Source organism: Miniopterus natalensis, chromosome 15 (genome assembly GCF_054644295.1).
Source record: "Miniopterus natalensis isolate mMinNat1 chromosome 15, mMinNat1.hap1, whole genome shotgun sequence".
In the NCBI taxonomy this organism is placed as follows: Eukaryota; Metazoa; Chordata; class Mammalia; order Chiroptera; family Miniopteridae; genus Miniopterus; species Miniopterus natalensis.
In genome coordinates this window covers 24,557,603-24,581,263 of record NC_142095.1, presented here as the reverse complement: position 1 = coordinate 24,581,263, position 23,661 = coordinate 24,557,603, and the positions used below count along the sequence as shown (strand labels likewise).

The 23,661-nt window shown below is 47.7% G+C and overlaps 1 protein-coding gene across 1 annotated transcript in view; it reads right to left on the bottom strand.

Annotated features, from left to right (window-relative positions):
- EPHB1 (EPH receptor B1) overlaps nt 1–23,661 on the bottom strand; it is a 392,210-nt gene that overhangs the window by 236,312 nt on the left and 132,237 nt on the right. The window contains exon 3 of the mRNA XM_087824947.1: nt 14,260–14,941. Coding sequence (XP_087681073.1) covers nt 14,260–14,941 — 682 coding nt within the window. The remainder of the gene's footprint in view (nt 1–14,259; nt 14,942–23,661) is intronic.

Sequence of the window (23,661 nt, the reverse complement as noted above, 5' to 3'; positions counted from 1 at the left end):
AAACTATGGGCTTGGGGTGATAATGATGTATCAATACAGGTACATCAACTGTAACAAATGTACCCCTGGATATCATGGTTGAGGATTTTGATGATGGGGAGGCTGCTCATGGGTGGGAGCAGAAGGTATATAGAAAGTCTCTGTACCTTTCTCTTAAGTTTGCTGTTAACCTAAAACTGCTTTAAAAAATTCAGTTTTTAATTTAAAAAAATTAAATGGGCAAATTGGATTCCATCAAAATTAAAAATGTTTGCTTTGTAAAAGACATTGTTAAGACAAAGAAGGGACAAGTTACAGACTGGAAGAAAATATTTGCAAATCATATATTCAACAAAAGGACTTAATGCAAAATATATAAAGAAATTTCAATACGCAATAGTAAGAGGACAACCTAATTAAAACTTGGGCAAAAATGTTGAATAAACACTTCACCAAAGAGTATAAACAGATGGCAAATAAGCACATGAAAGATATTCAACATCACTATTCACAAGAGAAATGCAAATTAAAACCACCATGAGATACTAGGACACGCCAATTAAAATGGCTAAAATTAAAAGTACTGACAATACCAAGAACTGAAGCCTGTGTGCTAGAGACAGGCCCATTGTGTATGGACTCCCAGAAAGTTCATTTTGAAATCTCATTCCAGAATCCGGGGATCTTCCCAATAGATTCCACTGGGGTCATTCTCTCTTCTCATGTGCAGCCATCACCTTCGGCAGCTACCAGTGGAAGAGAATCGACTAATTAGAAGCATTTCTTTCCAGGTTCTATTTCATTTTCCTTTCTTCATCCCTGACTAGTTAGTACCAACTTGTACCATGATGAGGTTTCCTCTGTTCTCATCTTCATTTGTTTACATGCACAAAAAATCAGGGAATTACCTCATTTTTTCAATGCACAGGGCACTTACGCCAAAATCTTCACTTAGCTGAGACATCAGTCTGTTCACCTTATATCTGGAATAACTGAGTCTCTCAAGGGACCAAGTCACCAGGTAACCTTCCCTCACCATGAATAACAGCTCTTCAAAGTTGGTCCACCTGGGCACCTCCAGGCCTTCAGAGAGAGCTTCACTGAATGAATGATGCAGGGGTGGCTCCACTCTAAGCCACGGCAGAACTGCCAGGTGGGTGGCCCCAGCCCTGGCTGCAGTGGTATTTATATTTGGAACCTTCTGTGAATGTGAAGTGGGTTCATAAAACACAGGGTCTGAGCAGGTCCCTGTCCTAACCCTGGCTGCTGTTCCCCCAGCCATGTGCTGAGCAGCCAGCACTTCAGCACATGCATCACGATGGCTCCTGGAACACTTAATGATGGGGGGTTAGTAAAAGAAATCGTTGGGTGAACCAAGAGTAAGATTCAGTGGGGGGGTGGGGGTGGGAAGCCCTGAAAGAAAGTCTTGATTTGTCCAAGAATATTCTCCAAGCTGGGGCTTCCTGATGCCTCAGCGGCTCCTGCGTGGGGATGCTCCCCTCTCCCTGCCAACCCTGCCTGGGGAGAGAAGCCAATGATTTCCCATTCTCTATCAGGCAGAACAACAATCACCAATAAAAGGATACATTTAAATGTCCTCAAAATAGAGACTATTGTTTACTGAGCTATTGAGAGAGGGGTAAAGATAAGAAGAGGTAGGGTAGGTGCTCCACAGCGGTGGGAGTTTACGAGAAACTTGTAATTTCTTGTTTCCTCCCCTTCGATGATGGGAGGTGAAGACAAAGCCCCTTTTTCCCATTTTGAAGAAGAAGCTTTGTTGCTTATTTTGTCAAAATAAATCCCAAGCCCCCTGAGGGCCCCCTTGGCCCTTCCTCCCTGGCTTTTAAAAGCTGGCTGATTTGCACGGGAGCAGGCCCTCTCTGCTGTATCCCTCATCCAGGCTCACTCTCATTCTCTTGCTCTAATTAGCAACTGCTTTTTATTATTTTTGTATGCACATTCAAAGACAGAGAGCGAGGGAGAGAGTGAAAGGGAGAAAGCAAAGGTCTGTGTGAAAGGAGAGCGCAGATGGCTTCTCCCTCGCCCCCTCTGTGTACCCGGGCCCCCGTGTTGGCAAACAGCACACAATGTCTTTCTACAGAGCCCTTTGTGGTCCAGAAAGAAGGGCCAACACACAGCTACAGGCAGGAAAGGAGACTGTGGGGGAAAGGCCTGGAGAGGCCTGGACTCTGGGGGAAGCCAGGGTAGGGAGAGGATTGAGGCCATCGTCCCCTGGGATGTCCAAGGGCAGCCACCTCTGCCTCCTCCTCCTGAGTCAAGAAGAAGTGGGTGGCCTGGCCGGGTGTCATTCAGCGGTTGAGCATCAACCTAGGATCCAGGAGATCGCGGTTCGATTCCTGGTCAGGGCACATGCCCAGGTTGCGGGCTTGATTCCCAGTTGAGGGCATGCAGGAGGCAGCCGATCAGTGACTCTCTCATCATTGCTGTTTCTATCTCTCTCTCTTCCTCTCCCTTCCTCCCTCTGAAATCAATAAAGACATATTAAAAAAAAAAAAAAAGAAGTGGGTGTATGGATCTTCAGTTGGCTTATATGCTGATGCTATCAGCATTCTGGGTAGCAAGTCCACTGCCCCCAGGGCTGCAGAAAGTCCTTAGAGCAGAGGGGATCTGCTCCTCCTCTGGCAATATTCCTTCACATTAGGCTCTCCAGGTGGCCCAGGAGGAGGCAGTAAGCGCACCTTGATGGGGTTCAGAGAAAAGGGGAGTAGAAAGGCCAGTTCTCAAAGATGAAACACTCTCCCAAAAACTGAGTTTTTATTAGAGGGAATTCTAAGGAAAGTGGGCAGGGTAGGCGGGCAGAGATCCCCTCAAAGGGAGAAGGGTGTTGTCACACTGATGGGGATGCTAAATTCAACAATGAACAACTTTGGTTTCTGGTCCTTAACTAGTCGCTGGATTGAAAGACTTAAAAGATGTTAGGGCGGGGAAAGGAAGCTTGAAAGAATTCTCATAAATCAGAAATAATCAAGAATGGGATTGAAGAAGCTGAAAGAAGCAGAGAACGCTCCAGAAAAAAATAAACAAGCGCAGAGCAGCAGGGCATTCTACAAAGATATTAAAAAAAAAAAAAGCTGTTATTTTTAATGAACGACCTTATTATCAACATGTGTGGTTATATATTAATTTTGATGACAAAAATTACATTTGTAATATTTGCAATTGATTTCAATGACAAACATTGATTTCCTGTATTTGGCTACACGAAAGAATTCATTTTTTATTGCAATTTGCATCAAAACAGTTTCCGAGGGAAAAAAATAAAAACAATGAATGGAAATAGCCATCCATTCATTAAAATCCTACCAAGGGGATGTGCTTTCTCTTTTTCCTCTTTTCGAAGCAAGTCCAGGGAGAAGACAGACAAGAGAACAGAACAATTGGAGGAAAAGAAAAGGCAGATAGATTCAGCCAAAGATACAGAGGGGAAAACAAACAGAACCAGTGAGAATAGAAAAGCCCCAAGTGACGAGGGTCTCCACGTTCACATGAATGTGGCCATGTGTGTGACAGACTCAGAAACCAAACAGAAACCCTCAAATCCCCTAATTCCCAGAACAGGCAAAATTTTGCCAAGTTCATGATTTGGCAGAGTTTTTGCATATTCCATACAATTTCAATGAGAAGCTCTATCCATCTTGCACAACGAACAGATTGTCATTTTCCACTTGAAATACACGCGTGGCACTGACCTTATGTCCTCTGTCAAACTGAGAATTACCACTAACTTTTAGTGGAAGGGTTTCATGACGTGTGGGCTTGCGACCATTCTGTTGACTTTGTTCTCTGTGTGTGTGCGCAATGTGTCACTCTATGGGACAACAGACAGACAAGGCCTCTGCCATCACTGGTTACTTCCTCCATCTGGTCCTGCCATCGTCACCTCTGCAAGCACAGGCCTTGTCAGCAGACGCAAACCCGGCCCCCGACTGGTTTCTTTAGAGTTTACACTACTCAGCGCTACTGGGATGTTTTCTTACACATCCTAATGCAAAGCCTTTCTTCCTGCTCAGCTCACATCCTGCTTCCACAAATTTTGTTTTCGATGCGTTTTGTTTTGTTCTCATTTAATAGATGGCACAGAGCAGGCATCTGGGATGCAGAGAAGCATCACCGGTGTGGCCCTGCCAAGGAGGAGCTGGCAGAAGAATAAGACTGAGAGCTGGGCTGACGATGGAGGTGGAGGTGGAGGAGTGGGGGGTTCAAGTGCACCTTCAATTCATTCTTGCCAGTGGGCATGGTCACTCCATGAACTCCTCACTAACTCGTCCCTAGCCAATGGGAAATGCAGATCAAACTCTGACAGCTTATATCTCAACCCATACGGGACACTGAAGCCTCAGCTCCCATCACAAAATCACTAATGTGCCTCTAAGTGAATCTTGCTCGTCTCCAGCTCAGGGAGGAGCTGTATCAGCCAGGCCTCAGAGTCCTACATTGTGTGACCTTGGCAATGTTGCTTAGCTTCTCTGTGCCTCAGTATCTTCAACTAAAAAATAAGGATGTTAGTCGTGTGTACCTCCTAGGGCTGTCATGAGGTTTAAGAGAGGGTGCAGGGAAAGGATTTGGCAGAGCATCTGGTATGTAATGAGAGCTCTATAAGTGAGAGCCACGCTGTATCAGCGCTTCACGCAAGCTGGAAGCTAGTCCAGGAGAGTTTGCTCTGTACCCACATTGTCACCATCAATATGATCTGACAAGGAAACATGGGACTGCCGTGAAGAGTGTACAAGCTGCTTCCTTAGCCCAGGCAAACAGGGCAAGTCAGCATTCCTTTCAAACATCAGTCATTCCCATGTTATCTTGATTGCTTTTTTTGCCATATCTACATGCCAGATTTTAAATTTATTATTTAATTTATTATTTGTCTTTAGGTTGACTCAGTTTTAAACCTGACTGTGTTTATTTTAATCAAAGGAAGGAAGGAAGGAAGGAAGGAAGGAAGGAAGGAAGGAAGGAAGGAAGGAAGGAAGGAAGGAAGGGAGGGAGGGAGGGAGGGAGGGAGGGAGGGAGGGAGGGAGGGAGGGAGGGAGGGAGGGAGGGAAAGGAAGGGAAGGAGGGAGGAGGGGGAAAGGGAGGGGGAGGGAAAGGGAAGGGAGGGGAGGAAGGGAGGGGGAGGGGAAGGGATGGGAGAGGCGAGGGGGGAGAGTAAGGCAAATAAGAGAGGTAGCAGTCCATGGCCCCAAAGAGAAAGAGTTGTCACTGAGTTGGAAGACAAAAACCAAAAAGAAATAGAGGCAGTGGGCAGCGGCCCAGGGCTAAGACAACTGGCAGAAGCAGGGCTGTGGGAAGGTGTGTGCTCCAGCCCGGGGTATGGACACCTGGTCAGGGATGAGGCTGACACTGATTCAGGGAGGCTGGGGAAGGGATGGCAGGTCTGGTGAGAGTGGGTTGGTGCAGAAGAAATAAAAAGGAGGCTGGAGGGGGTGAGACCTAAGGGCTGATAACAGGAAGGGTGGCTTGAGGGGGAGTCACCAGGGTGAACGGAAGCCCAAGGCCCCAGAGGAAGCTGGGAGAGTTGAAGGGAGAGACGTGGAGTGGAGGGCCTAAGCCAAAGAGCTGAGAGATGCATGGGGCTGAGGAGGGAGCCCAGAACAGGCCCAGGGGCAGGGAAGGAAGGATGGGTAAGCCAGGTGTGTTTGCCACCAAACCAGGCTGGGCCTGCTTTCTTGATGGACCACGAGAATGGCACCTGCTCTTGTCCTGTCTTATCTGCAGTCCTTTCACCTACCACAGTCTGAAAAATGCCAAAACAGAGGCACATCATGTACCAAAATGCCCTATGATACAGATGAGTCAAGAACATATAAATGATGGGATGCAGAGCAGGAGGGAACGGAGAAGCAAGTGAAGGGTGGACTACGTCACAGAGTGAGCAAGCTCCAAACTGTCTGCAACACACAAATCACCCGATTTAATGATGTGTTATATAGGAAAGCTTGTGTCTCAACTCGTGAGCAGGGCAACTCAGGGAACTCTGCCATGTCTCAGTGGCCCTCAGAGTAAGACAAAGGCAAATTGAAACCACAGTGGGATGCCGGTTTTCATCTATCAGATTAGCAAAGATAAAAATGATTGATACTTTATTATCTTGGCAAAGGTGTGGGAAATAGGAACTCTTACATTGTTCGTGGGAGCAAAACTTGGTAGAAAATGCCTTTTTTGGAAGACTATTGGGGAATATCCATCAAAATTAAATATTTATATACTCTGATTCAGCAATTTTACTTCTAAAAATTTATTCACCCTTAACTGTTAGAAAAGTGCTTGGCATATAGAAAGTCTTCAATACATATTCATTGAATGAATTAATAAATTTGTCTCACACATAAGCTCGCACTTAAGTGTGAAGATGAATGCACAAGGATGTTTGCATGTTTAGATATAACAAAAAACAGAAATCAATCTAAATGTATACAAATGAAGGGCCAATTAAATAAAGGTACATCCATCCAATGAAATACTACAAAATAATTGGGAAGACTGGGCAGATTTCTATGTAATAAAACCAAACTACTGTAAACCTTCACTGTTAAGTAAGGAAGGGGATAGGGGAACTAGGTGAAAACCCTGTGCATTTTTCTCAATGCAGGTGGGAGAAAGGTATGTCTATATTCTGGATGTGCAAATGCATCAGGCATCTGCAAGAGAATATCAGAAACTAACAGTGAGAGACCCTGGTGAGGTCCAGAGTGGGAGAAAAACTTACTTTTCATAGGTATTACCTGTTCAAACAGGTATTACCTGTTTTAATAATAACAACAAATGGTCATATGGGCTAAGCGAGAATTGCATAAAAGTTCTACCTCAGGCCTAGAGCAGGGGCCCATGATTCACTTCAGTATTGGAAAGTAAGGCTCAAAGATGGACCAGGCTCCCTCAGAAAGTCTGAGTGCTCCCTCACTGGAGTATCTAAAAGCTGGGGGAAAACAAAGTAAGTGGCATCCAGTGGGCTGGATTCACTGTCCTCAGGGGTCTTATCTAGCTGGGGGAAGCCATCCTCCACTGGTTCTCCAGAGCAGCAGAACCACACACGGCCCCCGTGTTCTCTGGATACTGCAAGCACTTTCTAAGAGCTAAGAATGTATTAAATTCTCAGAAGTAAAAGTGTTCAATCTGAGTCCATAGTATAAAGGGCCTGAGCACAGGGACCACTCACTCCACATGAACTCAACCTTACTGGAGAATTGAAGGCCAGAACTGCCCAGACCTGCAGGGATAGGACCACAGCAGCCCCCGAGGGTCATACCCGGAAACCAGGTAACTCCAGCCCCTACTAGAATATGTGTCCATGGGGGGGGGGGGGGGGCCTATTCCAGACAAAGGCCAAGAACAAGTCAGAAACCAAAGTTCCTATGTCCTTGCCCAGCTCTTCTTCTAAACTGGGTCCTACCCTCAATGAAAACCTTCAATAAGGCTGGGCTTGGCCCTCCCTGGCCCTGCATTTCTGTACTGTGGATTCCAAGATGCCTTCTGAGGCTCCTCACAGCCTCTCCAGGGCCTGATGTGGCTGAGCTGATTTCTTCCTGACCTACCTGGCTGTGAGAATACACACGCGCACACATGTGCACGCACACACACACAGGCACACTTGAGAATGAGGCCAGTGTGCCTGCAAATGCACAGACTCGCCCTGCAGCAGGCTGGGTAGGCACACAGGGAGGCAGATCCTCTCTGCCCCATGGGGCAGCTTCTAGAGCAGACCCAGACATACTCCTCTGTACTAAGCCACAGCTCCCCAGGATATGCTGGCTCTGCCTTATTAACTGGCCCTTGAAACAAAAGTAGAGGGCTCAGTTGCTTTCCCAGTTAACTGGTACTCAAGCTCTTGGCCAGGAGAGTGTAGACAGGACATCTCTAGGTAGAGACCCCGCCTCCAGGGAAAGGCCAAGATGGCACTTTCTCAATGTCCCTGCCCAAGCCCTGTTGGCAAAATAAGGCTTGTTCCTGGTGATTTGCTGGAGTTTGGGATGCTTTCCTTACCCATCTACAAAAGCCCTGGGCACTATCAGCCCAGCTTGTCAATGGCCACAAGCAGTGGAGACAGAACTCAGACCCTCAGAGCTCCCCGGGACTGAGAAGTAAAGGATCCCACTCCAGTCAGGCTCCGATTCAGTATAACTTTTCATCTCCATGCTTCAAACTCAAAAGTGGTGATTCCCCTTCAGGAGAGGAAGTGTGTGCAGGTGGGTATTTATGCTCAAGTTCTGCAGAAAGAAACTGTCCAGTTCCAGAGAGAGACAGGGACAAGAAAGCAAATGGGGCAGGCCACATCCCTGCCTCAACTGGGATTCAGCCCTAGGGGCCCACGCTGGTCCTCGATGCAGATTAGAGAGCCACAGCCAGGCCTCCAGCCTGCAGCCCAGCCACCTTCCCTCTGTCCTTTGTCTCTAAGCACAAAGCCTTAGACCTCGGACTTCTCAGGGAGCTTGGGTCACTCACCGAGACACTGTGCACCCTCTGGGTGGCTCACAGGCAGGTTCAACATGTCAGAGCATCTGGAGAGAGTGCTCCTCCTGGAGAGGTTCAAAGGAAGATGGTAACAGTCAAACAAGCTCTGTGTTATACAGTGTGGAAACGTACAACCGCAGAGCATGACTCCAGAGTGCTCGGAACCCAAGAAAAACAAGGGACAACACAGACACAAGAGTGTTCATGAGAAAACAGCTGGGAGAAGTTTGATATTTCTGAAAATACTAGTTTGCCTCTAAGGACAGTTGATTTCAACAATATTCAGTCTCAGAAGCAGAGGCAGATGGTCGCCCCCGCAGACCTGCATTCTGATCCCGGCTCTGATGTCAACTAGCTGAGGCTCTCTAGGCTGCTGTCCAGAAATGCCTCCTGACTACCTTCTCTCTATGGATAATGAAGCAGTCAGAATAGATGGTCTCTCAGCATCCCACACACTCCCATCCCAGCTTGGGCAGGTTCAGACTACAGTTCTTCATGGGCCAATGAAGGCGCAGTAAGTGTGGCACCAGGGCCCTAGCTAGACGGCCAGTCCAAGGTGTTTTTACTACCCACATCACCTCAGTAACAACCAGATGGTGTCTTCATTGTCATCTTTCATAACACATATTTATTAAGTCATGGACTACACCCAGGGCAGCTCTCATGCACAGAATATTGCCAAATTATTCTCAGTAACTCTAGCAATGACCTGGGAGAATTGTGATTGTTTGGTCAACACCAATGGGATTTGGGTGCGTCTACCCTGTCTTTCAAAGGCAGAAGGGGCAGTGCCAAGTTCCCCTTTTCTTCTGCCCCCTTACCATCCTCTGCCACCACCAGAACCTGGGACTGAGACCCCCATGCCCGGTATTCAGGAGTCTGTGTGGCAGAGGGGCATCCTTCCAGATCTGTTTGCTGCTGCTCCTGCCATGTCACAGCCCATTACATCCAGCCAATTACATCGGATTCCTCTCCAGAGAGCGCTGGGCAGGGCCACAGTGGGGAGCAGAGGAGGCCCTAGGGATTTGTAAATGAAGTAGCCTATTGGGAAATCCTATTAGGAAGCTCATCTTACAGGCCTGCAGTGTTAATGACCTTGGCCTCCCCGGGCCCTGGGCCCTGAGCAGAACTGATCTCCCTGGAGCTTGAGAGGGGGCTGTCTGGGCTGTAGCTTTCCTCTCACTTACCAGCCAACTGCTGATGGGCCAGAGAGAGCAGGAAGCATCCCTCAGTGCCCTTGAATGCAGCTGCCAGCAAAGCGGCCACACACACACACACACACACACACACACACACACTCCTTACTCCCTCAGGGCCCCGCCTTCTTTTTCAGCATCCAGGATGAGAAAGCAGGTGGGGACCCAGAGCTGGGACCAGCAACCCTAAGGGAGATCAAAATAGGCCCCAGAAACTTCTTTTTCCAAGAAGAGCTAAATTAGACACAGTTTTCTCTACCTTCGAATCCTGCAGGTTTTTCATCTCAACTCCCCCAGGCTTATAAATTGGCTCATCTCGACTGCTCAAGTTGACAAAGGCACCGAAACTGTTGAAAGGTGCAAACTGTCCCTTGGGTTTACAGGCATGAAAGAGTTTGCATGTAGGTGGAAAATCATCAGGGAAAAAGCCCCCATTTGGAGAGAAGAGAGGAGTGAAGGAGAAGCTGCAGAAGGAGAAAAGACCTGTGAGAAGACAGGGAGGGGTCTGGCCTGAGAAGCGCCGTGGGAGGGCCACATAGGCAGTGACCGTGAGGATTCAGGCCCAGCTCCGGGCTTTGACAGATACCTGGAGAGCGGGAGAGACACACAACCTGGAGACGGGTAAAGCAGGAACTGCTCTGTTCTGCTTTAGGAGTTGTCAAAACCCTGCCAACACTCAGAGTTGGATTGGTCTTAGCTGACTTGAGAGCCCCTGGAAAATCCATGTGTATTCCTAGTTACAGGACCTGAACCCTCAAGTGACAGCACCAAGAATGAAGGCCTGGGCACCATGGGTCATTGTGTGCCCTCTGCAGTGGTGAGCCAGGGCTGGCCTGGACACTTTCAGGGGCAGGAGCAAGGGAGATTGTTATGCATAGCGTTGTTATTTCCTGACTCCTAACAATGGCTAGAAAGGAAGGTAAAGAGGCAGCTCCTTTGGAAGCTCCAGAAGACCTTCTGAGCCTGAGAGGGAAAGCCATGCCCTCAGGGAGCACTCAGAGGCAGGGGCGGAAGCAGATCCAAGTCCCATGGGTACACTCCTCCAGCCAGGACCTGGCTTCCAGAGGCTGTCACAGTACCTGGGACCCTTCCTTGGTCACCCATATGAGCAACTGTAGCCCCCAAGTTTCTAACTGGCAAGTAAGGGGCTGCCCATGTCAGATTCTCCCTAGCAACTGTCAATCTCAGCCCCTCCAGCCTTCCAGAGACCAACTTCAGCTTGCAATGTTTTAGGCTCCATAGCACAGGAGAGACCTTGCAGAGCACCAAGTCTTGGCCTCCCTGGCCCAGAGACAATTAGGCTACAGGGACCCACAGAGAGAACGGACTTAACCATCAATCTGAGCAGGGAAGGTGTGGGGGTGGGAAAGACAAAGCCATGATTTCTCATTAATCCACTGTGCCATAAGCATGCAACTTGAACTGAGGGAAGATGGGCCATTTTTTTTAAGTAATTAACCATTTCATAGAGACAAATGCATAATGGGGTCAGAGTCACTGGCAGGGTCAGCTGGCTGTTGTGCTTCTCTGTTTGATGGGTTCAACCTGTGTGTGCAGAAAGGAAGAGTCAGGAAGAGGCCTTGGGCCACAGAGCCCTCAAGAAAATGTGTGAGCTACTTGTCGCACAGCCGTCTATCCACAGTTTCCTCTGCTTGCCCCCCAGTCCTCTCCCCATCCTCCCGCTTCACAGCAGAAACAGCTCTGGGCCAGGACCACTCTCCACTAGTTGAGCTGCCTAATTGGTCTCCAGGTGCTTCTGCAAAACCAAGCAGCTGGTCACCATGACTTTGACAGGAGAAGGTTTAGCAGATGCAAAGTGAAAGTCAGGGAAGGAAGGTTTCTGCCCATTATCAAAGTCTGTCATGCCAGAAAAATAATATAAAGAATATTCTTTCTGCCGCCCTGTAGATTCAACCCATGCAAAGGGCCAGACTCAATAGCCAGAAAAGATAATTTATCAGATCCACATGACTGTGTGAATCACAGAATTATCCAGGCTTTGCCAGTCTGGCTCCAGGCATCAGTTCTCAGGGCTGTGTTGGGAAAAAGCAACTTGCCTTCCTTTTCCAGGAGAGTAGATGGAGGCTCAATGTTTTTCATGCACAAGTCCCTGGTATCCACCATGCTCTATGCTCCTGGCCTCATGAGCATTGACTGTAGCACCCCAGGGCTGACATGAATGGCTACAGTGCTCACCTGACGGCTCAAGCACCCAAAATGGGTGGGGTACCCTCCTTTGAAGACACACCATGGCCCCAGTCATAAATCCATCCACACGCACTGCCTGCCTCAAACCAAAGGGTGTAGAGCTCTCCCAAGATAACCATCTATGTCCATTGCCTCCTCACCTCCTGGGCCATGAGCTCTGGGAAGGGAGGTCTGGCTCAGCCATCAAGGCTGGGTCACCAGCAAAGCCAAGGACAAAGAATTTGGAAGACACAGCTTAAAGTTGTTGAGATGGGATAAAAGGGGGCTTCTCTGCTCGTCCAGGGCACTGAGCTCAGCGAGGCTGCTGGGCATCAGAATCCATGATCCCACCTGCTTGCCACTCTCCACTCTCAGAAATGCCACCAAGATATGGCTGTCTGTGCCTCTGAAACAGCAAAGGGATGGTGCCCTGGGCACCCCATTGCCTCCACACGCCAGTGAGTTTGCGAGAAGCAGTTTGTAAAGTCAAGCCAGGTTCACAATAGCTTCAGATTAGAAACGTCCCACAAAAGTCCAGAGGGGGTTGGGGCAGGGAGAAAGGATGGGAAAAAACCACTTGGATTTAAATATTTGTCCCTACAGGCCCTCCCAGGACAACCACAGGAGATGACTGACAAATAGCACGGACAGCAGAACCCTCCAAAAGAGAAAAGTTCCAATTAGCCCAAAGAAATGAGCCTGTTCCCAGAGTCCCAATTAAATCAGAACCAATCAATGTTTGCTCAGGTTCCTGCCATTTTGCTCAGCAAATAATGAGAAAACCGAGAGGGCTCGGCCAGCAAGTGTGGTGTGGCAACCCTTTGAAACCTGGAGAAATCACCCACCTTATTGCAAGCATCCCTGGCAGCTGCTGCACTTGCCCCTTTAAGAACTCAGCCTGGTGCCTGGGTCCCCACTCAGACCCTGACAAATGCCGAAGAGGGCACCTCCCACCCCTCCTCCAACCAATGGGACAAAGAGGAGCGCTGTGGGACCAGGCCAGGCTGGTTTTAAAACTGTCCGCATTGATTCATTGCTTGTTCTGGCTTTCTCTCCCCTCTGCTTCCACACCATCCATCATGGGTACCATAACCAAGAAATCCAATAAAGACACAAAGGCGCAGCTCTCCTCTCGGCAGGCCTCAGAAAGGCTGTGTGAGGGCCCCGGCCCAGCCAATTAGCTGAGTCCAAAGGACTGCAGAGCTGATGGGGATTAGCAATCCCGTCTGCACCCGGAGCTTCACCTGCAGGTGTTTGGAGAGCAAGGTGAGTAAGAAAGGAGGCACACAAGGGATGGCCCGGTGCTCAGGTGGGGTGGGGATGATGACAGGGAAGATAGCTGGCAGGAGGCACATGTTAAAGAGGAGCTAATACAGACCCCTTCATCCAAGTTGCCCCAAAGGACTGAGGCCACCTGAGTGATGGGTTAGGGTCAAGGTGGTCATTTCTGAGGCCCACATAGGAAACTTTACTCTTGAAAGAGTCTGAAACTTGGAAGGACACAAACAAAATTTAATAAAGGAGAGCAGTTTTCTCTTCCCCAACTCTGTCCCCCAAGTTCAGCTTCCATGCACTTGGCAACAGATGCGTGATACACCCTCGAGACTCTTCTATTCACTCCCAGAAGAGACTGAGTCCAGGGCCAGCTCAGCACATTGATTGCCACATATTGGACATGTGCTCTTTTGGACTGAGCAGAGGCTATGTGAGCACACAGTACCCTGACCCCCACAAACGGCGAAGTTTGCATCACTCGATATCATTCAAAAGCAAAGGTAGTATGAGTCATGATAGCATCTCACCCCCACTCCAATAGCTTCATCTCCTTCCAGGACATGCCAAAACTAGGCTCATCCCTTCCCCAGGGCCTGGCACTGAGCCCCTGGAGGAAGAGAGCCAAGCCAGAGGGCTTTGAGTTAATGAGCTACATGGGTTTAGTACCAAGTTGAGTGCTGTGGGAGCTGGACCAAAATGAACTAAAATATTTTCCAAATTCGGTCACTTCTCAATTACCCTTGAGTGAACTGTCCATGACAACCCAAATCCCAAATTCTCTATGCCTCAGAGCATGGAGCTAGACAGGATGCAGGGTGTGTGTGTGTGTGTGTGTGTGTGTGTGTGTGTGTGTGTAAAGAAGAGGGAGGAAATATTCAAAATGAGATATAACTGAGTGGTTAAGTTATTATCCATCATTTATAATTCTTCCCATCTCTTCCCCTACCATGAATATGGACATTCTGGTTGGACCCAATTGGAAAATTATCAGGCCTAGTATAGGGCGTGAAGGTTCCCCAGAGCTTTATAATATAAGAGCCACTGGGCTCTTCTGATCCTGTATGATCCAGAGCTGGACGTGGTAAACCTTGCAGACTTGGCCCTGCCCCAGGTGAGCAGGAAGCAGAGGTCTCGAGGGGATCTCAGAACTTACCCTTGCAGGCCACACTGTTTTCAGCCTCATAGCCAGGCTTGCAGGTGCAGCGTCCAATGGGCACCATCCATTCTCCGTCTCCATTGCAGTAGAGTTTAATGGGTACGTCCACTTCCTCTGCATTGGGTATGCATGTGCCCCGAGCAATCACCAGAGACGTGCTCTCTGCCCCTGTCATGGTCTCTGGGAACACTGCAAAATTTTGCACAATGCTGGGACACTTTTTGAAGAAGACACGGACAGAAAGGAGAGACATACAGGCTCCATAATCTTGAAAAGCGAGGTAAAAACCATTCCGAGTCAGAGGCCCAAAGCTTCTGACTTCTGTGTTGACCTTCATCAACCTTCCCCCAAAGTCCACCTGGGAGAAGCTCTCATCTGCAGCAATGGTGTCTACTTTGAGGTAGGGGGCCTCAGACCAGAAGGCTGACTTCTTGGTGGCAATGACAGAGTCAGTCTCATAGTAATACAAGTTGAAGGTCTCTTTGCAGGAGCCTGGGACGTTGGGGAGGCTGCTGCAGTCTCTCACAGTGAAACGCATTTCTGCGTAGATACGATGGGCCCCCCGCCGGTTGATGAAGGTGGTGAGCAGCCAGTTATTCTGGTTGGGCTCGAAAACATTGCACACCTGGTAGGTACGGATGGTGTTCAGGTTTTCATCGTAGCCACTGACTTCTTCCCACTGTTCCAAGCAGTCCACAGGCACACACATGTAAAAACAAAAAATAGAGAGTGAGAAGACAAAGAGAGGCAGAGCAGAGGAGAAGTCTGGTGCTGGGAGGGGACTTAAGAGATCACCAGTCCACCTGCTTGACTTGAGAAATGAACAAACACATCTAACACCAACCTACTTTTAAAGATCTCCTATAAGCAGGCTTCAGAATACTTCTCTGCAGCCCATCCCCAACTGTAACAGGCTTTACTCTAGAAAAGCTTCCCTTCATCTAACCTACAACTGTCATGCTGTGACTATGGCTCATCACATCCATGGGGACAACTTGCTGCTTTAGCCCCACATGATGGCAAGGACATTCCTCCAAGCCACAGCCTCTACTCCCAATAGCCACCCTGTATATTAGGAGTAGGACAGCATGACACCCCCACCTTATAAATCCTAATTTCTCAACCTAATCAATTTATTGTGGTGAAGCAACTTTATATCTCTGCAAGTCATATGAATGTAAAACTTTTCAGAATTTCTCAACAAACTTAGATTCTCATAAACTTTTGTTTTGTAACATCAACTCTTTGAAAGAGCTAGATAAACTATAGGACTGGTAAGAGTAGGAGCTGAGAGAAATCCTTAATGAAGGAAATTAAGCTTCACTTTGTGCAAATTTCAAGCAAAGACGTGATGGAAGAGAATGTGTTACTTAGAGAGTAAGTAAATCTTTACAAATGAAAGACAATCAGACTCTGTGTTGGAAAAGAGAGTTCTCATTCTTAGCAGCCCTGTAAACTGGAGGAAGGTGAGAAACAATGCATTTATTAAGTGGCATCTCTCAACCTTCCCTGCAGTTCCCAGTAGAACTAGATACTATTATCCTCAGTTTACAGACTAAAAGACATCGTGCAATTCACCTGTGGTCACATGGCCATAAGAGGAGATGGGGAGGAGAAGGGATGGAAAGAAATGCTCTGAATGGTCAAAGAAATTCTCCAAATAACTTATTTCAGTAACAGGCAATAAGGAGGGGGGGGTCCATGAGGTCCTGGCTTCATTAACTGATCCACTCTGGGCCAGGGGCCAAAGAAGAGTTGCTGGGTCATTCTTTCTTCCTGCACAGGGAAAGGAAGAAGCTGGGGGCTCTCAGGACACTAATCTCAAGAATTGGGGGGATTCCAAGGAAGTATCAGTGTGTTTGAAAATAAGAAAATGAGGGGCAGGAGAAAATTCAACTTCCTAAAGTGCAAAGATCCTTGACTATTTAGCAGTGGTGATAAAAGAAGCCAAGTCATACCTGTTTCTTTAAATATTGTGCTAATTGCTTATTATATACAGTGTGGAGTTGAAATATATAAATCAGGATTCTTCACTAAAAGAGCTAAAAGCCAATGGTGTGTGTGTGGGAAATATACTGCATTAACTTCTTGTACAGAATTAACTGCCTGGAGGAGCAGGAGGGGAGAGGCAAGGCTATCTTTCAAACATACACCAGTTATGCCAAGACCAGGCATGGTGCAGAGGCACTTGGAGAGCTGGCCCTGAACAACCAGGCCTGTAAAGTGACCTTACAGTCACTCCTGCTGCCTGGCTTCTGCCACTGAGGCATCTGAGCTGCAGTCTATCCCTTCTTTCCCAGGCCCTCCCAGCACCCTCAGGGGTCCAGTACCCTCCCCAGACTAAAGTCCTTGGTGAACGCCACCTTGGATCCCCGCACAAGGCTAAACCTCACAAGGACTTCGCTTAATTTCTTACTGACTCTCTAGATGTCGAGGAATTATTTTTTATTCCTTCTTTAAGACTGTGTGTTATGTTCTATTTAAATGTGTTTGTTAAACTTATGTTCTGCTTGCCTGGTTTTTTTGCAACCAGAAAGCAAATACATTAGGGAGAAGAAATAGCTGGCAGTTGTTTTTGTTCACATGTTCAGGCCTCTCTCCCTTTTCATGGCGGTTTTAAAATCGTTTTCTATCAGCTGACCCTGCATGACTTTTGAGGGAAGGACAGGTTTATTTTGCTGTTCTGGAATTGTTCAAACACAGCAGGTCTCAGGATCCATATTCCAGTTGCGCTATATAAGGTCTCGGCAGGAACGTGGGGCTACTCTGTCAATGCGCAGGTGAAGCCCGTGGCCCCCATTTAGGCTGGGGGCCTGATCCCAGCCAGAGTCCTTGACCCGCCGAAGACTAATGCGGTTCTGCTGTGTGGGTGCAGGACAGGAAGCCCACCTTCCAGGGCTCACCTTAGCACTGCGACTCTCACCACTAGTTGGTTTTAAATAGACGGAATGAGGATTTATACTCTTGTGGAGCTGGGATATTGAGAACATTTATCTTAGAAAATGACACTGATTGGTATTATAAGACCCAACAGAGGTAATTGTTTCAAACATTAACCTCTCTGGGCCTCAGTTTTCTCATCTGTAAAATGAGGAATCATACTGGGTGACCTCGAGTCATAAAATTCTACTGATCTAATTGATTCCATGACAGCTCCTAAGGGAGCAATCAAAGCAAATTAGGGGGAATACAGCTATATATTCACAGGGAAGGAGTAGAGAGAAATTGAGAGAAAGGAAATAACTCCCTGTTGTTTGGAAAAAGGCCATCACAGAGTCTCACATTCATTTCTTTCCCTATTGCATTCTTCTCCTGCCAGCGGGTGCTACAAGGGGTTGGAAAGATAAGCGACCAGAGTGGGCTAGAGGAGGTACAAATGCTTTCCAAGCAAGTGGCAATTAGGATCCAGCACACTGAAGAAAGAGAAGCTTTGGTAAATCGAGATGAAGGTGGAATGGCACTCCCAGCAGGGAGGGACAAACATTGTTATTTGTTTACAATACTTGGCATCAGTCTCCTTGCTTTATACCTTGTTCATTCATCAATGAAAAAATATTTACTGAATGCCAACTTTATGCCAGGCACTCCATTAGTCACTGGGGATACAGCAACATGAAGCTTATAATCTAGTGAGAGAAACAGAAATTAGACAAATGGTTATTAAAATAACTAAATAATTACAATTGTGCTAACTGCTGTGAGCAAAAATTACAGGGTGCCAAGAGAGGAAGTGTACCTGATGTACGGAGGAATATTAGAGAAGACCCTCTGAGCTGAGAGGGAATGGATGGAGAGAAGTCAGCCAAGAGAAGTGTGCGTCTGCTGGGGGCAGAGCAGCTGGGCCTGGGAACAGCACATGCAAAGGCTCTGTGACAGGGCAAGGTGCCAATGAGGAATGAAGCCTGTGTGACAGAATAGTCATAAAGAGCTGCAAGTGGGAGGAATAAGACTATGGGGAGGAGAGGTCTGGTGGTAAACTCTGAATTTCACCTTGAGGGCAACTAGAAGTCATGGATGAGTTTTAGGGAGGGAAAATACAGGTGATTAGAGATCAGTTTTTAAAAGATTTCTCTGATGCAAAGTAGAGACTGTGCTGGAGGGCAGCTTGAGTGCATGAGAGGGACAGTTGGATGTCACTGTAGTGGTGCAGGCAAGAGATGATGATGAATTGGGTCAGACTGGTGGAGAATGGAAAGGTATTTGGGGACAGAAGCTCTAGGTTCTCACTGAGCTGAGTGTGTGGGGGTTGGGGGACTGGTTTAAGGTGAAGGGTGCGGAATAGAGCGAGACCAGACCCAAGGGGCCATGTGTCTCCTTAACATTCTTTCTTGCATCCTGTTTCCCAACCAGGCTTTGAGCTATGCTGTGTCCCCAGGCACACCACTTCCCAGATCCTTAAAAAAGGGGAATTTTACCATTCTTGGTCTACTACCCCATAGATGCCCAATTTCCTATTCAGGACTTAGGTTCTTTTACCCAAGGTCTGTGCTAGCCCAGTCGCCTCGATGCACTCACTGCTTGTCCCAAAGCTGATGTGCTAAAGTTCTCCATTCACAAGCAGTGTCTCAGTCTCCACTTCTAGGCATCTGATGTATTGCTTCCTGTGTTCTTTTCTGTAATTATCCCCTCCCATTAAAACAACAAAGCACCAGGATTTGTTTATCAGATTGGCAAAAACTTAAAAAGATAACATAGCAAGTCTTGGTAAGAATGTGGAGTACAAGGTTACTACTCAATGCCGCCACCACCTCCAGAGCTTTATGCGTGTCCTGGGCACCTGAAGGTGGCAGGCCTCAGAGGGTCAGGGGCTATGGACACAGTAGCTTTACTCTGAGTGGGACCTCTGGGAGCTTTGCACAGTCATGTTGGAAAGAAGAACCACTAACTGAGACTGAAATCTCACCAACAGTGGGATGGAAAGCTTAGAGTCTGAAATAACTTGACTAAAAGAAAATAAGGTCCAGGACATTTCTTGAACATCTTAATTTGTGGAGTAAGATTGAAAATGCTGCATGCTAATCTGATAGTAGTCCTTCCTTCTTGGCATTCTCCACTGGACTCTATTATGGCCCCTACGACCCTTTGTTAATGTCCATAGACTAGTGAATGCATAAGCAAAATATAAGGTAGCCATACAATGGAACACTATTAGGAAATTTAAAAAAAAGCACATGCAACAACATGGATAAATCGTTAAACATTATGCTAAATGAAAGAAGCTAGACTCAAGAGACCACATATTGTATGAGTCCATATACATGAAATGCACAGAAAACACAAATCTGTAGATGGAAAAGTATTAGTGTTTCCCTAGCACTGGAGGTGGGACTGGGGAGTGACTGCAAATGGGCATGAAGAATCTTTGGGGGAGGTGATAGAAATGTTCCAAAATGGGATTCTGGTGATAATTATACAACTCTGTGAACTTACTGAAAACCATTGAATTGTACACTTAAAATGAGTAAATATTATGACATGTAAGTAGTATCTTAATAGATCTGTTGTCTGAGTTTCTTCTGGCCTATACCTTGACACCCCAAAATGCTGGTGTGGTCTCCACCCTCCACAGAAAGCCTGCCCTCAGCAACTTCATGCCCCTGCTCACCCCATCCACTGAGCCAGGGATGCCTTCTCACCCCTTTATCCCTGTATCCCAAGTGACAAATATTGGCTCAGTCAAGTTTGTTTGTAGATGAAGACCTGATACCTAAATTGGGGCAAAGGTGGCATCTAGAGCAGGCAAGGTAGCCAAGGAAGCATCCCAGTCACTGATACTGAGGGTCAGGGTAGAATCGGGAGGGTGGTTCAGACGGGATCAGAATCTTGGGCCCAGGACCCCATTCAAAAACCACCTGATTTTCCAACCTGAAGTCTGGCAGGTTTCAGGCCAAAAATGCCTTCCATATCCAACATACAGGATTTGTCACCACAATTCGCCATTTCTTCCAGAACAATATTCCTCCTATCTGGCCTCTCTCTCGCATTCCCTTGGCCATGTGCTAGGACTGGCATTACCTCCTGCCTGGACTCACGCCCTGGCCTGCTGTTTGGTCAAAAATTAATGACAACAGACCAGGCAGGAGATGGCAGGGGCTCAAACAGGGACCGTATCCTCTCACATCTGGACACGGAAACCGTGTCCATTTCTGCCCCTGATGTTGTCGCTGATGCTGTGACTAGCCCTAACACTTTTCATCTACCCCACCCTCATTCCACCTCAGTTCTTCCAAGACACAAGGCCAGAGAATAACAGATCTGGCTAGAAGCCACCACAGATCGTGTTGACCAGGATCTTTTGTTGACAAGTGGGAACACTGAGGCCCAGAGACATTCAATACCTGGCCTGAAGTCAGGCAGCTGATGGGCGGCAGAGCCAAGCTCTCTTCGAAGTTCCCTCCTTTTAGGGGCTCCAATCTCATTCCGCGCTGATACTTTCTCGGCTTATATTCAGCAACCATTTTTCCGAAGGCTTAAAGCCTGATTGAACTCATTCCACACAATTTGGTATTTGATAATAACACTGTTTTAGACTATTCGTTAATTGCTTCCTGTGTGTGGCTTTGGATTGTGATACCAGGCTGTGAGCTCCTTGAGGACAGGGAGTTATGTTTTGACTAATTTATTCATTTTAGCAAGCGAAATAATTCCATGCATTTAGCGTTGCAATGCTGGTATTATGCAATGGCATTTTTACTCAGTAATGTCTGGGACTAGTGAAATCCACAGGTTTCTCAGGGCACCACCCTCACTCCCTTCTTTTCTCACTTTTTATCCTGCATGGTCTCATCCACACCCAAAACTGCAGTCACCATGGGGTCCATCCCTGACCTCTCCCCAACGCCCCAGACTTGTTTATCCAGCTGCCTGCTAGAGGGTTTCTGATAAACCCCGGCCACGCACCACCTTGCTCTCTGCAGCACTGCTGCAGTCTCGCAAATCCGCCTCACCCCTGCCTTGGGGGACTCGCCCCTAGAGGGCAAGACTGTTGGAGACCTCTCCATATCCCCCTTTCTAGCTTTCCATAATTACTGGCAGACTGAGGGGAAGAGCAAGGTCTGTTCCTCAGCTTCTCTGCCTTCTCAGCCCTTGGCCCTCCACTGGGAACTTATGCAGATGCCACCAGGTTCACCTGTCCCGGGAAGGCGAAAAAACAAAGAAGCCTTGCACAACCAGCAGAATATATTAAGAGCCTTTGAAAGGGCACTGTTGTTGATGCAAATGGACCACCTGCCCTTGAGATAGGCGTAATAAGGAAAACAATGACACCCATTAGAAAGTACTTGGTCAGACTCTCAGACCAGGACTTTGATGTATGAGAAAGACACTTCTAGGTTCCTCTTACCCAGGTTTGTTTGACTTGCTTGCTGGAAGTCAGAGCTTGCAGGGCTGTCGCTCTGGAATGGCCCAGATTGCCTGTTGACATTTGCACAGTGCTACGAATTATTTGCAGTCTGACTGATTGTGTGTGTGTGTGTGCCCACGCACACAGAGGCATGCATGCATGTTTGTGTGTGTGTGTAAAATATGCTGTTCCCGTTCAAAATCACTGCCATAAACTTCACCTACACTGCCTTCCAGAACAACCTTCAGAGACTCTCACTCGTTCTCCATTCTCCAAGGGTGGATCTGGATTTCCGAAACAAGCGAAGGTCATTTGGAGCTGAAGCCAATGAGCCAGGTGCATAAGCAAGCTGATAAGTAATATTCCTTGGTCAAAAATGAAGAGCCACAATAAAATGAAGGTAGGAGAAGCGGGCTGATTTCACTCTCTGCCTCTGAAGACAGTTCTAAGCGCGGGTTCTGGGAAGATTTGGGATAGTTGGTCCCTCCCTGGATGGCTGCAACCTCCCCAGCCAATCCTGCCTCCTCCCAGAATGCCCAATGGCTACGATGATGTTGCATCGTAATAGAGACGAGGAATAAGCCTTTTCTACAAGGCCTGGGTCGGAAGAGGCATTTCTTCTGGACACTGCTATTTAAGATGATGACAGAATTCATTGAAATAGGCTTTTCGGCCTCTAGTAGCCTAACAGGATCCCACTATTTTCTTTTATTTCAAACCCAGATCATTTAATTCATTTTTAAACCAAAAAATTAAGCATCTACTTACATCCCCAAACAGTGTTCTAGGTGTTGGTGACACAGCAGTAACTAAGAGACAATGTCCCTGCCGCGTAGGCCTTCCATTCTAATAGAGTGAACCAGAGGACAAACAGCAAACAAATGAGTACTATAAAGTGGGACAACGTAAAATACTATGAGGAGCGGGGAAGGAGACAGAGTGAGCGACAGCCAGCAGTGGGGTCACCAGGGAAGGTCTCTTTTTGAACCGAGAGCTGAATGACATGCAGGAGCCACCAGCCAGGAGGGTACAAGAGTGGGGAGCATTCCAGGCTCAGAGAACAAGAACAGACTCTCCTGAGCAACAGTGTGCCTGATGCCTTACCAAGAAAGCCAGGAGGCCAGCACGGCTGCGGAATTACACAAGGCAAGGGGAACGTGGGAGGAGGTGAGGCGGGAGTCGCTGGGCAGGTGGACCCGCATCTCTGCCAGTTACAGCTCTGTGACCATGACAACTTTCTAAGCTTCATTTTCCTTGTCTGCAAAATACTATTTATCTTGCAGGGTGTCACAAGGACTGAGGACCAGGAAAGTGACTCATCTAGTGCTGTGCCTGCAGGTAACTACCACTCACTACATACCAATTATCACCATTACTATCAGCATCATCATTGTCAATGTTAACTTCAGGATCCACCTCTAACTGACGCACCAGGGCGTAGAAATCACCTCCTTTATCTTAGATAAATAATTCTGCCATCTGGTCAGCAGAACACCATGAGGATGAGCCAGGCACTGTCTCCTTACAGACCCAGAGGGACAACCAGAAGTCCTTCCCGGCTCCTCTCGGACCTCCAGAGCTGCCTCTGGGTGGGCTTCAGCGTGGGCCCTCTCCTCTCAACCAGGCAATCTCTGGACCACTGTCAGCCACCAGCTCAGACCACAAGGAGACAAAACTGGACACAGCTCACAAGTCCTGGTTCCCTTCAGTAGTCTGCATTTAGGCCGAAACTGCTGTGGAAGGGAATCAGCTCTTTTGGAAACAGTCCTTCCTCTGAGGGACCATAATGGAACTGCCCTGGCATAGCCCAATCAGGGGAAACCCAGAGACCCAGGTTCAGGCCACAGGTGGAGATGGCTGCCTCTCTAAACAAAAAGCCCAGTGAGGCCCAAGCAGCACCACAATGCCACTGAGTCTGCAGGAGGCCCCAGAATCTGCAGGCCAGCACATCACTCGGGCTGGGCTAATCATCCCGCCCCTGAAGATGCAGCTCTGGTGCAGACAGTCGCCAAAGCCTGAAAGAACTTAAATATCAGACAAGCTAGAGGGCTAATTAA